The following is an 18,230-nucleotide window of genomic DNA, read 5'->3' on the forward strand; positions in this document are numbered from 1 at the left end:
CTGTGTGAATGGCCCCTGGCAGTTTTTCCTGCCCCCCGCGGCAACATGAAACATGGCATAAAAACAGTCAGCATCTGTGGAGAGCATCCATCCCCACTCCATTCATCTCAGTGAACCACCTTCACATCGGAACCGCTAACCTTGTTCCTCTCCACAGATTATCTGTGGAAATCCAGCGTTTTCTATGGTGTCAAATCTGCGGCTTCTGGAGTGTTTTTTATTTTTGGTTTAACCTTTTGCATGAAACTCTCTTCTCCGCGAGTTTCCTGCCAAAACTGCAGTAAGAGCGTTGACTCATAGTGAGATCATCTTTTACAAGTCTTATTTGTCAAATCGTTATAGTCGTTAGACTATGTGTAAGTTTGGGTTGGGTCCAAATCTGCGACACGTTCCAACCGTGCAAAGAAGCGCGGTGTCGGTGTTGGAGCAAATGACACCTCGTCTCCACTTGCAAACTCTGATCACAAAACAGGCAAACTAATGAGCAAACTTTAAAGAAGTTTTTTTTTTAACTTTGTAGATGCCCCTGGAACTGCAATTATTTTGCACGGATAAAACTGCTGCCTTAAACAAATATGGCTTGTGAAGGGTTCTGCGTCCCCGGCGTGCGCTTGGGTCTGGATCATGCAGTGTATATGTCTCCCGTGGCGCTGTGACATTTCGCCGTGTAGTTAGTTGCCCGCACATACACACGCCGCTAACTTCCTTGATGATGTGTTAATTACATAAGCACACGCAAATAAATCGCGGGAAAGGGAAAAAATGGCGACTCGTGGGGGCAAGGAGCTGTGAGGAGCAAGTGGGCGGACTGACACTCCCTGCATTGCCCTGCCCTGCCCCTGCCCCGTCTGGGACCGAGCCGTTCCCGGGCTGTGGCCGCACAGACAGCGCTGGCAGCGGCGGAGCGACAGCGGCTCAGACACACACACACACACACACGCTCACTCACTCACACACAGAGGGAGATACAGGAACTGGAGCAGGTTAGTGCAGTGACACAGCGGAGGGCGGCTGTGGGAGTGTGCCAGCCCCCAAAGATGTGCTCTTAATGTCGATTATAAAATTAACCATGTTCTGAAATATTCTGTATTGAATGCAAACGGGCGGGATTTCCCCTAACCCGAGTCACACCATGCATTAAGTTGCAAATTGTTCTTTTGTTTTCTTGCAGCAAACTAATGCAATTTGCTTCAGAATTTCTTAATGCCACTTTGCTATTTATGAAGTTGCAGATTATTCTGAGTTTATGCAATGCCATTTGAATTTTAAACAGTATAATTGTCCAGGATTAATAACATGGATATTGCCGGCATCTGATCAGCTGTGATCCGGTGCCCGGTGTTTCTTTCTGTTCTGGGACCTGACTGCTACCTGTTCATATTATTATTATTATTATTAATATTATTATTATTATTTAAATAACCTGTAATGATGTTCATTAGTAAATTGAATAATCTAAGGGAAAAAAGTTTAAAATTATAAAGTTATTTATTTCTTTTTAGTCGTGTCTAATGTAAAGCCCGCTCAGGGCTGGCGTGTGTTAAAGTTGATGGAAGTTGCCTGATATTCTGTGCAAGAGTTCAGTTCTGTATATAGTTATTTCTGACGGTGACTCACTCAGTTCGGGGGTGAGATAGAGCACGGGTCTGGTTTATTATTTCATCCGGTGTCATCCCTCGTTTTGGTACAAAGTTCATGTTATGAATGAACTGGGTCGGGTTTTTTTTTTGTAGTAATGTTGCAGAGAGTGTAACCAACTTCAGTTACTGAGCCCACACCGGGGTTTGTGGAGCTGCCTGGCTGATTGACGGAGGATCGGGCCACTCACACACTTCACACCCTCCCGGCGTGAGCGTCTCCTCTCTCCCGCCGAGACGCAGGGAGCGCAGGCTGGGTGGCTGGGTGCCCGCTGTGAGGCAGCAACTCTGCCCGCCTGGACCACTGCAGCTCCCGGTCACTACAACTGCTCCATCCCTGACCACGGTGGCGCAGCGGTAGAGTTGCTGCCTCACAGCGCCAGAGACCCGGGTTCGATCCTGACCTCGGATGCTGTCTGTCGGGAGTTTGTACTTTCTCCCCGTGTCATAGAAACATAGAAAATAGGTGCAGGAGGAGGACATTCGGCCCTTCGAGCCAGCACCGCCATCCATTGTGATCATGGCTGATCGTCCCCTATCAATAACCCGTGCCTGCCTTCTCCCCATATCCCTTGACTCCACCAGCCCCTAGAGCTCTATCTAACTCTCTCTTAAATCCATCCAGTGACTTGGCCTCCACTGCTCTCTGTGGCAGGGAATTCCATACATTCACAACTCTCTGGGTGAAAAAGTTTTTTCTCACCTCAGTCCGAGTGGGTTTTCCCCAGGCACTCGGGTTTCCTTCCACACTCCAAAGACGCACAGGTTTGTATGTTAATTGGCCTCTGTAAAATGTCCCTAGTGTGTGTGTAGGATAGTGGGTGGGGTGGGGGTGGGTGGGGGGGGGGGGGATCACTGGTCAGCGCGGCGGACTCGGTGGGCCAAAGGATCTGTTTCTGTGTTGTATCTCTCTATAGTCTAAAATAAAGTAATTGCCAGAGTAAGGCCATGAGGAATCTCATCCTACAACACAATTGCATGGACTGCAGGTGCTGGAATCTTCAGCAAAACACAAAGTGCTGGAGGATACTCAGCAGGTCAGACGACATCTGTGGAGAGAATGAACAGACAATGTTTTGGGTTAGGTCAGTGAAGAAGGGTCTCGACCCGAAACGTCGCCTATTTTCTTCGCTCCATAGATGCTGCCTCACCCGCTGAGTTTCTCCAGCATTTTAGTCTACATTAAATTCTCCAATATCAGTTGTGTTCTTTGCATCCACCGACACCTCCCTCCCCTTTCTTAATCTCACCGTCTCCATCACAGGAGATAGACTATTGACTGACGTCTATCATGAACCTATTGACTACCATAACTATCTCGACTACACTTCTTCCCACCCTGCATCTTGCAAAGACTCTATCCCCTTCTCCCAATTCCTCCATCTACACCGCATCTGCGCCCAAGATCAGGTGTTCCATACCAGGTCATTCTAGATATCCTAATTCTTTAGGGAACAGGGGTTCCCCTCTTCCATCGCAGATGAGGCCCTCACACCCACATCCTTGGTACCCCACAGCTCTGCCGTTGCTTCCCCTGCAACACCTCTCGCTATACCTCCTCCCTCGACTCTGTCCAAGGACCCCGACAGTCCTTTCAGGTTAGGCAGAGTTTCACTTGCACCTCCTCCAACATCATCTACTGTATCCGTTGTTCAAGGTGTGGACTCTGTACATCGGCGAGACCAAATGTAGATCAGTACCCCGTTCCTGCCTTCTCCCCATAGCCCCTGACTCCGCTATTTTTAAGAGCCCTATCTAGCTCTCTCTTGAAAGCATCCAGAAAACCTGCCTCCAGAACCTGAGGCAGAGAATTCCACAGACTCACCACTTTCTGTGAGAAAAAGTGTTTCCTCGTCTCCATTCTAAATGGCTTACTGCTTATTCTTAAACTGTGGCCCCTGGTTCTGGACTCCCCCAACATCGGGAACATGTTTACTTCCTCTAGCGTGTCCAAGCCCTTAACAATCTTATATGTTTCAATGAGATACCCTCATCCTTCTAAACTCCAGAGTGTACAAGCCCGGCTGCTCCATTCTCTCAGCATATGACAGTCCTGCCATCCTGGGAATTAACCTTGTAAACCTACGCTGCACTCCCTCAATAGCAAGAATGTCCTTCTTCAAATTAGGGGACCAAAACTGCACACAATGCTCCAGGTGTGGTCTCACTAGGGCTCTGTGCAACTGCAGAAGGACCTCTTTGCTCCTATATTCGAATCCTCTTTTTATAAAGGCCAACAAGCCATTCGCTTTCTTCACTGCCTGCTGTACCTGCATGCTTACTTTCATAAACTGATGTACAAGGACCACCAGATCCCGTTGTACTTCCCCTTTTCCCAACTTTCGCCATTTAGATAGTAAACTGCCTTCCTGTTTCTGCTACCAAAGTGGATAACCTCACATTTATCTGCATTAAACTTCATCTGCCATGCATCTGCCCACTCCACCAACCTGTCCAAGTCACCCTGCATTCTCATAGCATCCTCCTCACAGTTCACACTGCCACCCAGCTTTGAGTCATCTGCCAATTTGCTAATGTTACTTTGAATCCCTTCATCCAAATCATTGATGTTTATTGTAAATAGCTGCGGTCCCAGCACCGAGCCTTGCGTTACCCCACTAGTCACTGCCTGCCATTCTGAAAGGGACCCGTTAATCCCTGCTCTTTGTTTCCTGTCTGCCAACCACTTCTCTATCCATATCAGCACTCAACCCCCAATACCATGTGCCCTAATTTTGCCCACTAATCTCCTATGTGGGACCTTATCAAATGCTACTGAAAGTCCAGGTACACTACATCCACTGGCTCTCCCTTGTCCATTTTCCTAGTTACATCTTCAAACAATTCCAGAAGATTAGTCAAGCATGATTTCCCCTTCGTAAATCCATGCTGACTCGGACCGATCCTATTACTGCTATCCAAATGTGCCGCTATCTCATCTTTTATGCGGCTATCTCATCTTTTAAAGTCACCCACTACAACTACTCTGTGGTTCTTGCATCCTTAAACTGTCTAAATATCTGATCCTCTATCTCCCGCTGACTAGTTTAGTTTAGTTTATTGTCACGCATACTGAGGTGCAGTGAAAAGCTCTTGTTTTTGTCACATGCTAACCAGTCAGCAAAAAGACAATACATAATTACAATTGATCCATTTACATGTATAGATACATGATAAGGGAATGACGTTTTGTGTAAGGTAAAGTCAGTAAAATCTGATCAAACATTGTCCGAGGGTCACCAATGAGGTAGATAATAGTTCGGGGCTGTTCTCCAACTGTGGTAGGATGATTCAGTTGCCTGATAACAGCTGGGAAGAAACTGTCCCTGAATCTGGAGGCGTGCTTTTTCACATTTCTATACCTTTTGCCCGATGGGGGAGGGGAGTGGCCAGGATGCGACTTGTCTTTGATTATGCTGCAGGCCTTGCCGAGGAAGCGTGATATATAAATGGAGTCAATGGAAAGGTTGGTTTGTGTGATGGTCTGGGCTGTGTCCACAATTTGCAGTCTTGGATGGAGCTGTTCCCAAACCAAGCTGTGATGCATCCTGATCAAATGCTTTCTCTGGCGCATCTGTAGAAGTTGGTGAGAGTTGTTGGGGACAATCTGAACTTCTTAAGTCGTTGCTTCAATAGTTGTTGGTCCAGGAGAAGTTGTTGGTGATATCGACTCCTAGGAATTTGAAGTTTTTAACCATTTCTACTTTGGCACCGTCAATGCAAACCGTCAATATCGCTTTGCTTCCTGAAGTCGATCACTATCTCCTTTGTGTTGCTGACATTGAGAGAAAGGTTGTTGTCTCGACACCAGGACATGAGGTTCTCAATCCTCTTCCTGCACTCCATCTCGTCGTTATTTGATATCCGTATGGCGGTGCCGTCCGCGAATTTGTACATTGATTGAGATTTGTACATGGCTACACAGTCGTGGGTGTACAATGAGTAAAGAAGGGGGCTGAGAACATATCCTTGTGGAGCACCAGTATTGAGGATTATTGTAGAGGATTATTTGTCCTCTATCTTCACTGATTGTGGTCTGTTGGTTAGGATATTGGCTATTGCTATTGGACATTGGCTATTGGGTGTCCTATAATATAATCCCATTAGAGTAATTGCTCCTTATTTGTGAGTTCCAACCATAATGCCACAAGGGCCTGTCACATTTGGGTGTCATTTGCGCGTCATGTATACAACATCAATTATGCGTATGGCGTGCATTACGTGCGCGTGGTGGCGTAGGCAGTGACACACGGTAGAGCGCGGCTCCCCAGCATTTTGGGATTCACAAAATCTTTGCGCGCCACCAAGTGGGACAGGCCCTTCAGTAGACGTACCCTGCAGTATGTCTTCCCTGAGTACTGCCAAGACATTCTCTCTGATCAGCAAAGCAACTCCTCCACCTCTGTTACGCCCTCTCTATCTCGTCTGAAACATCGAACCCCAGGCACGTTGATTTGCCTGTCGTGTCCTTCCCGCAACCAAGTTTCCAAGTAATGGCCACAATGTCACAATTCCAAGCACTGATCCAGGCTCCACGTTCCTCAGCTTTACCCACAATACTCCTTGCATTGAAGTAAACACACTTCATTATCCCCATAGTCATGAACCTCTCCCTGCCTCTCCTTCCATTGAGACTCATAGCCTCCACTTTCTCATCAGCCCTTCCATTTACTGCTCTGGTTCCCACCCCACCGCCATTCTAGTTTAACCCCTCCTGAGTAGCACCAGCAACCCTCCCTGTGAGGATGTTTGTCCCCCCCCCAGTTCAAGTGCTGCACCTCCCTCGTACCTATCATCTCTGTCCCGATAGAGATCCCAATGGTCCAAAAATCGGAATCCCTGATCCCAATGGGTGATTGAATGTGTGATGGAGTGTTGACGTCGACAGTGTGGGCTTTCAAACAACAAGGGAGGACTTTTCCAATGATTTAATGATACTCCATTGTCACACGTACCTAGATGCAGTGAAATTCTTTGTTTTTCATACAATATGCAAAATTCTCTCAGAGCCGCTACATAACTGACACTGGCAAAGTTATAAAAGTACTTTTGTGTTCACTGGAATTTAGAAGGATGAGAGGGCATATTATAGAAACATATAAAATTATAAAAGGTCCGGACAAGCTTAATGCAGGAAAAATGTTCCCAATGATGGGGGAATCCAGAACCAGGGGCCAAAGTCTAAGAATAAAGGGGAGGCCATTTAAAATTGAGATGAGAAAAAACTTTTTCACCCAGAGAGTTGTGAATTTGTGGAATTCTCTGCCACAGAGGGCAGTAGAGGCCAGTTCACTGGATGAATTTAAAAGCGAGTTAGATAGAGCTCTAGGAGCTAGCGGAATCAAGGGATATGGGGAGAAGGCAGGCATGGATTGCTGATTGTGGATGATCAGCCATGATCACAATGAATGGCGATGCTGGCTCGAAGGGACAAATGTACTCCTCCTGCATCTATTTTTGATGTAACTCATTACAGTCCCGGTGGTCCCTCTTTGCTCTCGGTGCCTCCACCACCCCTACAGGATCCCTCTATTGTTCTAAGTGCCCCCCCTGCCGCCGGGTCCATCTTTGTTCTTCGCAGCCCGGCCGATAACCTAGGATCTGAAATATAGTAGAGTCTATATAGAATATAGAAAGTATATAGAATATAAATATAATCTCAGCACTGCACTGGTGGTCATCCAGAGTCTTGTGATCTTGTCTCGAGTGCAGTTTGAACCCCAGGACCTTTTGACATTGAGGCAACAGGCCTGAGCAAGCTCTGCTGACACAGTGTTTAAGGCTGAACTGCACATGTGAGGTAGAGTAGAATAAATGAAACTGTATTGCGTTAAGCCTTAGCCTTAAACTTTGAATTATCAGCAGAAAAGTCATCTGAGGAACTGATCTGGGTAACATCTCCAAAGCTGAAACATTCTTATTCAAGTATAAAAAGTAGCGGCATCATACCTAACTCGATACACTTATTAACCTTAATATGTAACTATATATTTTTGAGAAATAATTAATTTAATGATTCTTATGTAATTTTACAGATCTAAATGAGTCCCTATAAGGTTAAGGTGATCAAGATAATATCGAATCGCCTTATTAAATAGTTCTGATAGTTCTTAATGCTTTTCATAAAGTCTTTATTTAGAACCAAAAAGACTCCACTGAGAATTGGAGAGATGCCCTGTCAATATAAGTGATGCATAAAGAACTTGCTATTGAACAGTACCATTTTTGCACTTTGGCCTTTGTGACTGATATTAAAAGATATTTAAACGCTGTTCAAAATGACCACTAAAGTTTGGATGGGAATTTTATGAGTGAGTATAAAATGTCCGCTCATTACCCAACCTTGAGGGTATGAGCGAAGGTCTCGCTCAAGTTGACTGGGGCAGGTTATTTGAGGGGAAAGGAACATCAGCCAAGTTGGATGTTTTTAACAATGTGCTGGCGAAGGCGCAGGATATGTACGTCCCCATTAGAGTGAAGGGCAAAGCAGGCAAACGTCAGGAAACTTGGCTGACGAGGGAAATTGAGACATTGGTCAAAAGTAAGAAGGATGCAAGGGACAACTCGGATCAAGTGCATCCCTGGAGGACGTTCGGGAACTAAGGAGTAAATTTTAAAAGATCAGAAGGGCAAAAGGGGCCAGAAGCTCTGGACGGTAACATTAAGGGCAATCCTAAAATATTTTATAAATAAGGGTAAATAGAGAGAGAGAGTGGGACCCCTCAGGAATCAAAGCGGTCACCTTTGTGTGGAGCCATAGGAGATGGGCAAGGTCTACAATGAGTATTTCTCCTCTGCATTTACCGAGGAGAAAGACAGTTGGACGGAGCAACTTGGGGCAGTTAATGGAAGTGTCTTGAGAGCAGTCAGTGTTACCGTCGAAGAAGTACTGAAGGTACTGTGTTGTATGAAGGTGGACAAATCTCCAGGGCCTGATCAGATATATCCGAGGACATTGCGGGAAACTAGAGAGCTATATTGCAGGAGCCCTGGTTGAAATTTACGAGTCGTCCTTAAATACAGGAGTGGTGCCGGAAGACTGGAGGGTGGAAAATGTTGTGCCTCTTTTCAAGAAGGGCTGCAGGGAAAATGCTGGGACCTATAGGCTGCTGAGCTTAATATCTGTAGTTGGAAAGTTACTAGAGAGTATTCTGAGGGATAGGTTATACAGACATTTGGACGGGCAAGGGTTGATTAGGGACAGCATGGTTTTGTACGTGGGAGGTCGTGTCTCATAAATCTGATTGATTTTTTTGAAGACGTGACTAAAAAGGTCGATGAGGGCAGAGCTGTAGATGTTGTGTACATGGGCTTCAGTAAGGCATTCGACAAGGTTCCGCATAGTAGGCTGCTCTGGAAGGTTAGATCACATGGGATCCAAGGAGAGATAACTGAATGGATAGCAAATTGGCTCCATGGAAGGAAGCAGAGGGTGATGGTGGAAGGTTGCTTCACGGACTGGAGGCCTGTGACTAGTGGTGTGCCTCAGGGTTTGGTGCTGGGCCCGTTACTGTTTGTCATCTACCTCAATGATTTGGATGAGAACACACAGGGCAAGATTAGCAAGTTTCCTGATGATACAAAAGTGGGTGGTTTTGCAGATAGTGAAGATGGTTGTGAACGATTGCAGCAGGATCTGGATCGATTGGCCAGGTGGGCGGAGGAATGGTTGATGGAATTCAATACAGAGAAGTGTGAGGAGTTGCATTTTGTGACGTCTAACAAGGGCAGGACCTACGCAGTGAATGGTGGGCCTCTGGGGAGTGTTGTAGAACAGAGGGATCTAGGAGTACAAGTGTAGCGCTCCTTGAAGTTCAAGCCGCAGGTGGATGTGATCAAAAAGGCTTTTGGCGCGTTAGCCTTCATCAGTATTGAGAATAAAAGTTGGGAGGTCATGTTGCAGTTGTATAAGATGTTGGTGAGACCGCATTGAGAATATTGTGTTCAGTTCTGGGCACCATGTTATTGTCAAGCTCGAAAGGCTTCAGAGAAGATTTACAAGGATGTTGTCAGGACTAGAGGGTGTGAGCTATGGGGAGAGTTTGAGTAGGCTGGGTCTCTAGTTTACTTTAGAGATACAGCGCGGAAACAGGCCCTTCGGCCCACCGTGTCTATCCCGACCAGCGATCACCCCGTGCACTAGCACTATCCTACCCACTAGGGACAATTTACAATGTTACCAAAGCCAGTTAACCTACAAACCTGTACGCCTTTGGAGTGTGGGATGAAACCAGAGCACCCAGGAGAAAACCCATGCAGTCACAGGGAGAACATGCAACCTCCGTACAGACAGCACCATGGTCAGGTTCAAGCCCGGGTCTTCATGCTACCTTACAACTCCGAAGACCCGGGCCTGAACCTGTGCCACTGTGCTGCCCTGATACTCAAAAATATATTTTTAGCATTAAACTCCAGGTTGCCCCAAGGCAATTAGTTTTTCATCAGCAACTGACTGACTGAAAGGTACAGCATTTAAACAGGCCCTTCAGCCCACTGAATCCACAGTGACCATTGATTACCAATTCACACTAGTTCTATGTTACCCCTATTTTGCATACACTAGACGCTAGGGGCAATTTACAGAGGCTAATTAACATACAAACCTGTAAATGTTTGGAGTGTGGGAGGAAACCGGAGCACCCGGAGAAAATGCACGCAGGTCACAGGGAGAACGTACAACCTCTGTACAGACAGCACCCATAGTCAAGATCGAACCCAGGTCATGTGCAAACTCCACACAGACAGCAGCTGAGGTCAGGTTTGAACTCGGGTTTCTGTCAATGTGAGGCTGCAGGTCTACTGATGGTATTAAAGCTATTGGAAACTTTGCTAAAATATCCAGCAACAAAACACCCTGAAATGTTAAATATAATAAAAACTGGTACAAAAAATGCTTCACTTTATTGATTTACTTTGCAGAAACAACAGAGGAGTTCAGACTCCCGAATGGCTTTCATTTCAGCTACTGCATTGAAAGAAGGGTCAAAACAAACGACAGGAGTTGGGGATAGGCACAAAATGCTGGAGTATCTCAGCGGGACAGGCAGCATCTCAGGAGAGAAGGAATGGGTGAAGTTTCGCGTCGAGACCCTTCTTCAGACTCAAGGCCATTCTGGGGAGTCCAAGAGGAGAGGGACGGGTGGAGACTTGTGGGGGCCTGTTTTCAGTTCAGCGGCAAATCAGAAGTGATTTATGTTGAAAGCAGAGGCGTTCCCATATAGAGAAATGATTAGATTCGGTAACCAGGGATTCAAGTCAACATTTGGATTGACCAACATTCGTTGGAATGGGTAACTAGCAGCGATAGAATTAATGGTGTCCAGTGTTTGTCGAAATACACAGACTAGAGTGGCACGGTGGCGCAGCGGTAGAGTTGTTGTCTTGCAGTGCCAGAGATCCGGGTTCAATCTTGACTACGGGTGCTGTCCGTGCGGAGTTTGCACGTTCTCCCTGTGACCGCATGGGTTTTCTCCGGGTGCTCCGGTTTCCTCCCACATCTACAAAGATGAGCAGGTTTGTAAGTTAATTGGGTTCGGTAAAGATTGTCAATTGTCCCTAGTGTGTAGGATAGTGCTAGTTTATGAAGATCGCTGGTTGTCGTGGACTCGGTTGTCCAAAGGGCCTGTTTCCGCACTGTTTCTCTAAAACTGAAACTTAAACCTCACAAACTAAGTACAGTTTAAAATTTAACTGAAACCAATTAACCTACAAACCTGAACGTTTTTCGAGTGTGGGAGTAAACCAGGGCTCCCGAAGAAAACCCTGCAGTCCAGTGAAGAACATACAAACTCCACACAGACAGCACCCATAGTAAGTATGGAACCCGAGACTCTGGCGCTGTAAGGCAGCAACCGTACCGCTGTGACACGGTGCCGTCACAAACCATCTCCGGGTAACAAACAGATTCCATTTTCACAAACATATATCGATTTTGTCCATAGTTTGGAAAATGCAGGTAGTTCTGCTGTCTCTGATGTGGTAGTTGTGTTGCCCAGAAAAGTTGCATTCTAGAAAATGGTGTTCTGAAAACTCTCATGTCAATGGGGATAAGTTGGGTTAGGGGGCTGGAGAGGTTCAGACTCGCAAAACTGCATTTTGTAACCTGCAGGTTAAAAGGTCTTTTCAAAAGCTCCAGGTTCATATTTGTTACGGCAAGCTAACAATACCACATTGTATTAACAGAGTATCATTGCACAAATATCTGTAGAAGCAACTGCTTGTCAATGTCAATGGCCAACCGCTGTGAAACTAGCAGCTGTGTTCTTAAGAGAAAACGGGGCCTGACTACTGCAGGGAAATTACTGGACACAAGTTTTTTGCTCGTTTGACTTTTTTTACCAAGACCATTTTGTTCCTGCTTGAGAATTTCCAAAGTAACTTTTAAGTTGTTTGTATTTGCTGATTGAAATTGCGTTAGAATCCATTCATCCCGCTTAATACAAGAAGTATTCCCTAATCTATTGCTCGCTTTATATCCAAATTGCGTTTATGTTAATGTATGTTGTAACAGAGCAACCTATACGCAAAAGGCGCTCAATATGGTAACTATATTACATCACATTGTAATCAATTACACTAGGGCGGTGCAGTGGTACAGGTGACCCGGGTTCGATCCTGACTCTGGGTGTTGTCTGTACGGAGTTTGTACATTCTCCCTGTGACCACTCCGGTATTCTCCCATACTCAAGACGTGCAGGTTTGTAGGCTAATTGGCTTCGGTAAAATTGTCCCTGATGTGTACGATAGTGTTGGTGTATGGGGATCGCTGGTCGCCACGGACCTGGTAGGACAAATCTCTAAACTAAACTAATAGCATCAAAGACTGATAAGAAAGAACAATTTTCTAAAAGTACGAATGGAGTAGAAACCGTGTCAATCATGCATAGGAACAAACAAATATATGTACATCCTAATGTTGTATCTAATGATATTAGGGGGGTTCATTCCACAAAGGAATGCCATTGAAAACTGGGAGTGACTGACACCCCTTTTGACTTCTTTTCACCTCTAGCTTCTGCCACTTACTCCACTCATTTGCTGATCAAATCCTCCCTCACCTTTCACTTTCCATTTCTCTCATCATCACCTAACCCCCCAGTCACCCTACCTACTCCTTTCCCATCCTTCATACACTCATCTCCCATCCTCGTCCCCATTTTCCTTTTATTTCGCCCTCTTTTTCCCCCCCATCCTATCCACCTATATCCCTCCCGACAGTTTTACATTTCACTCGCTGCTCATCTGACACCCTTTTGACCCTTTCACCTCTAGCCTTTATCACTTACTCCACCTACCTATTACACTCCCCCCCCAGCCTGTATCCATGTCTAACCCTTTGTCTAACTCCCGCTTCTCTTCCAGCTTTCTCCCCCTCCTCCATTCAGTGCCTGAAACGTCACCTGGCCATTCCCTTCGTAAATGCTCTGTAGGTAGGAACTGCAGATGCTGGTTTAGACCAAAGACAGACACAAAATGCTGGAGTAACTCAGGCAGCATCTCAGGAGAAAAGGAATCGAAACATAGAAAATAGGTGCAGGAGTAGGCCATTCGGCCCTTTGAGCCAGCACCGCCATTCAATATGATCATGGCTGATCATCCAAAATCAGTACCCCGTTCCGGCTTTTTCCCCATGACCCTTGATTCCCTTAGCCCTAAGAGCTAAATCTAACTCTCTCTTGAAAACATCAATTTTCAATCAATTGGTGACGTTTCGGGTCGAGACCCTTCTTCAAACCCCAGACTCCACCCGAAATGACACCGCTTCCTTTTCTGTAGAGATGTTGTCTGACCTGCTGAGTTACTCCAGCATTTTGTTTCCATCTTTCCTTCACAGATGCTGCCTGACCTGCAGCACTTTGTTTTCATCAAGATTCCAGTATCTGCAGTTTCTTGTGTCTTGTAGCCAAAATATAACATATTAACAAACGTTTAAATATAATGGAGATATAAATGACAAATTAAATTCACTAGTGAATAAAGTGTACGTTCACAAATCATTAAACAACAATGATGAATAACAATGGAAAACTCAGCATTGACAATTTCTATATTATAAAAAAATCAGGAATCCATGATCCTTGATATATATAGAACCATATTGTAATAATCTGAGACTTTATACAAAACTGCAGAAGGTGCCTAGTTAAATATATATGAATAATAAAAGTAATATCATCATATTCATGGAAGATTCAAAAGACTAGAAAATGAAACACTAAGAATGATCCAAATAGCATTCTATGAAATTATGAATGTGCTTGATATGTCGAGGTATGGAAAAGCTTTTCATCTTAGAACAATCTAAAACTGTGAGAAGATAGTCTTTTTTTTAATGCAAGGAGGAATTCAGGATCAACTTCTTTACCTGGACAGTGGTTGGAAATGTGGAACTTGCTCCCACATGGAGTTTACGACGTGACATTATATTGGGAAACATAGAAAATAGGTGCAGGAGTAGGCCATTCGGCCCTTCGAGCCTGCACCGCCATTCAATATGATCATGGCTGATCATCCAACTCCGTATCCTGTACCTGCCTTCTCTCCATACCCCCTGATCCCTTTAGCCACAAGGGCCACATCTTACTCCCTCTTAAATATAGCCAATGAACTGGCCTCAACTTAAATATAGCCAATGAACTGGCCTCAACAAGCCTTTGGAGAGAATGCTTTGTGATTGGAATTACTCTAATTTGGAAGAGAATGGGTTAATTCGGGACAGTCAGCATGGCTTTGTACATGGCAGGTCATTTCCTAGATTGCCTTGATTTGAGTATTTTGGGGAAGTGTCAAAGATGATTGATGAGGGTAGGGTGGTGTATGCTGTTTACATGGATTTTATTAAGGCCTTTTCATAAAATTCCCCATAATAAATTGATTAAAATACACGGGATTAACAGTAATTTGATCGTATAGATTCATAACTAGTTTACTGATCGAAGATAGAGGGTTGTGGTGGAAGGATAATATTCGGGCTGGCGGTCTGTGAGGATCAGTGCTGAGACCTTTTTTTTGTGATATATAAACATGACCTGGGCATAAATGTAAATGGGATGGTTAATAAATTTGCAGATGACTTCAAGACTGCTGGACATTGTGAACTGTAAATAAAGCTGTCACAATATACAGCGGGATATGAATCAGTCTACAAAATGGTTGAAGAAATGGATGATGAAGTTTAATCTGAGCAAGTGCGAATGAATGAGTGATACTTTATTGTCACATGTGACAAGTCACGGTAATATTCTTTGTTTTGTGTACCCAAGGTGTGCAAAGAGTCACCAGCCAAAGTACGCCGACACAGTTACAAAGGAACCCCCGGCGGGTCCACATTTGTTTCCCCCCCCCCGGCTCCTTCATGGCAGTTCCCCCACACGCGGTCCTCCTATGTTCTTGGCGGCACGACCACCCTCCGGCAACCCTTTGGCCCGTCCAGCACCATCGACCACCATCTCCGGCACCATCCTCCATTACTGTCCCGACCTCCTCACCGACTGCCAGCCTGTCCTCCACCCCGCCCCTACCTAGACCGGCAGCCTAATCAAGCTGCTCGTGGCCTCCTGGGAGACATCCAGGATATAACATTTCAGCATTTCATATTTGGTGAGGTGTTGCACTCCGAGGTTGAATATCCATGGAAAATATTCATAGTTAATGGCAAGTCCCTTAACAGCATTGATGATCTTGTGATCCAAGTGTACAAGTCGACAGTGGCAAGGAAAGCTTATGGTATACTTGTTTTCATTGATCGGGGCACAATTCTAGTCAGGAAGTTGTGATGCAACTCTATAAGGCTCATCAACAACGGTTCCCTAAGGATCATAGATTTCAGATTATCCAATTGTCAGTTTATAAGAGACCACTTATTCTTTGGTAATTTGTTTTTGTTGAGTTTAGAGATATAGTGCAGAAACAGGCCTTTCAGCCCACTTATTCCACGCTGACCAGAGACTATCCTAGAGACTAGGGACAATTTATAATCTTTACTGAAGTGTGGGAGGAGACCTGAGCACCCGGGGGAAATCCATGCGGTCACGGGGAGAACGTGCAAACTCTGTAGAGACAGCACCCGTAGTCTGGAATTAACCGGGGTCTCTGACGCTGTAAGGCAGCAACTCTACCGCTGCGCCACCTTGCCACCACCATAAAGCTTTCAGTACATGGAGTGTGTAGAACTGCTGGTTGGCTAACACTAATAATATTATTAATGTGTGATGTTTATCTGCAGCGAGAGGAGGAGCTGATGGAGAACGGCACGTTGCAACTGTGTGATGTTGGGATCATCAACAAAAAGATCGAGAAGATCTCCGTCAAACCTCTGCAAAACGGAACGGTGCTCGTACAACAGGAATGTGCCTTCACAGAAGGACAGTATGTCTTGTCAAGATGGACAGATGGGTTGGTCTACCTTGGAAAAATCAAGAAGGCATGAATATTCCTGACTCAAACAGTAAAATAGCAAATGTTGGTTTTAATAAAATGCCTCTAAACTAGCATTTCCTATTTCTAAATGCCAGGGCCTAGACAATATCCTGGCTGCTGGACTGAGTGTTTATGCTGTGGTCTAGCTGCGCCTGCCATTAGGCAAGTCATTCCAGTACGCCCCATCACTCGCACCTAGCCAACAGTATGTAACATTGCCCCTAATCCTGTACCCCCAAAGGGAGGAGACATCTATGCTGCTAACTACTTCAGTACAGTTTAGTTTATTGTCATGTGTACCGAGTGCTAACCAGCCAGCGGAAAGACAATACATGATTACAATCGAGCCATCCACAGTGTACAGATATAGTTTAATGCAAGGTAAAGTCAGTGAAGTCCGATCAAAGATAGTTCGAGGGTCCCCGATGAGGTAGATAGTAGTTCAGGACAGCTCTCTGGTTGTGGAAGGATGGTCCAGTTGCCTGATAACAGCTGGGTAGAAACTGTCCCTGAATCTGAAGGTGTACGTTTTCACACTTCTGTACCTTTTGCCCAATTGGAGAGGGGAGGAGGAGTGGCCAGTGTGTGACACGTCCTTGATTATGCTGCTGGCCTTGCCGAGGCAGCGTGAGGTTTAAATGGTCGATGGAAGGGAGGTTGGTTTGTGTGGTGGTCTGGGCTGCGCCCGTAATTCGCTACTTTCTGATCAGTGCTCTCAACCATTGGGAGGGTAATGGCAAATAACGTGGAAAGTGCCATCAAGTGGCAGATGACCTTGTCACCGGTCATCAGGTAAGGTTTCACCATGATCATTGAACCCAAGTCTCATTTCAACCTTGGTCCAAACATGGACATAGGTGCCGAACTTCAGGGTTGCACAAGAGTTATTAATTTCACAGCGGCACTTGCCCGAGTGAGAGGGGAAAGATTTAATAGGAACCTGAGGGGCAACCTTTTCACTCATAGGGTGGTGGGTATATGGAACGAGCTGCCAGAGGGGGTAGTTGAGGCAGGTACTATAACACCATTTAAAAGACACTTGGACGAGGACATAGATAAGAATGGTTTAGAGGGCCAAAGGCCAAACACAGCCAAAATGGGGCATCTTTGGCATTTGACAAAATGGGTACATTATGATTATGTGCATATGTACGTTAGATAGTCAGTATCATTTTCCCATTGTAGGATTATCAAAAAGAAGAGTGCATAGGTTTAAAATGGGAGGAAAGAGTTTTAAAGGGAATTTGAGAAATAATATTTTACACGGACATAATCACTTTTCAGAGACTGTTAGAAGTCACTTAAATAGGGAAACCATAGAAGGTTAGGGACTTAAAGGAGGCAAATAGGATTAGTAATAGACGCATGCAGCATGGAAACAGGCCCTTCAACCCGTCTTGGCCACACCGACCAACATGCCCCATCTACACGAGTCCCACCTGCCTGGTTTGGCCCATATCCCTCTAAACCTGTCATATCCAAGTACCTGTCTAAATGTTTCTTAAACGTTGCGATAGTACCTGCCTCAACTACCTCCACCAGCAGCTCGTTCCATACACTTACCACCATTTGTGTAAAAAAAAAACTCGGTTTCCTAGGCAACCTTTTAACTCGGAGAGTAGTGGAATGAAATGCCAGAGGAAGTTGTAGAAACAAATATAATCACAACTTGTAAAAGATATTTGGAATGATATGTGGATAGGAAGGGTTTAGAGGGATATTGGATAAATATAGGCAAATGGGACTAGCCCAATATGGCAACTTGGTTTGGACAAGGTGGGTCAATGGCCCTGTTTCCATGCTTTAGAGCTCTATGACTCTATAACTGTTGCACCATTCAGGGTGCCTGTTCATGAAGTCTGCGATGTCATGTTTAGCTAACTATACCCTGTCATCTTTGTGACATGCATGTACATGAATCTCACGACCCTGTGTTCCTGCTTTGTAGACCTGTACCATTTCATCAATATTGCCTCTCAAATCCCATTTGCAAAAGTATGGTGGGATGTGGGATATATGCTGTAGATGAGTGTTGGTCTCGGCATCATGTTCAGAGCAGACATTGCCGGGCCGAAGGGCCTGTTCTTGTGCTGTATTGTTCCATGTTCTAATAATGCCTTGGGAACTGAGATTCTTTGAGGCAGCACGGTGGCGCAGCGGTAAAGCTACTGCCTT

At 45.2% G+C, this 18,230-nt stretch overlaps 1 protein-coding gene across 1 annotated transcript in view; it reads left to right on the forward strand.

Annotated features, from left to right (window-relative positions):
- Window positions 1-695: 695 nt before the first annotated feature.
- The window catches only part of phf19 (PHD finger protein 19), a 60,337-nt gene continuing 42,802 nt past the window's right edge, over window positions 696-18,230 (forward strand). The window contains exons 1-2 of the mRNA XM_055659771.1: window positions 696-983; window positions 15,862-16,059. Of these exons, the coding sequence (XP_055515746.1) occupies window positions 15,877-16,059 (183 nt within the window). The 5' untranslated portion in view covers window positions 696-983; window positions 15,862-15,876. The remainder of the gene's footprint in view (window positions 984-15,861; window positions 16,060-18,230) is intronic.

The sequence above is a fragment of the Leucoraja erinacea genome, chromosome 31 (genome assembly GCF_028641065.1).
Source record: "Leucoraja erinacea ecotype New England chromosome 31, Leri_hhj_1, whole genome shotgun sequence".
Lineage (NCBI taxonomy): Eukaryota > Metazoa > Chordata > Chondrichthyes > Rajiformes > Rajidae > Leucoraja > Leucoraja erinaceus.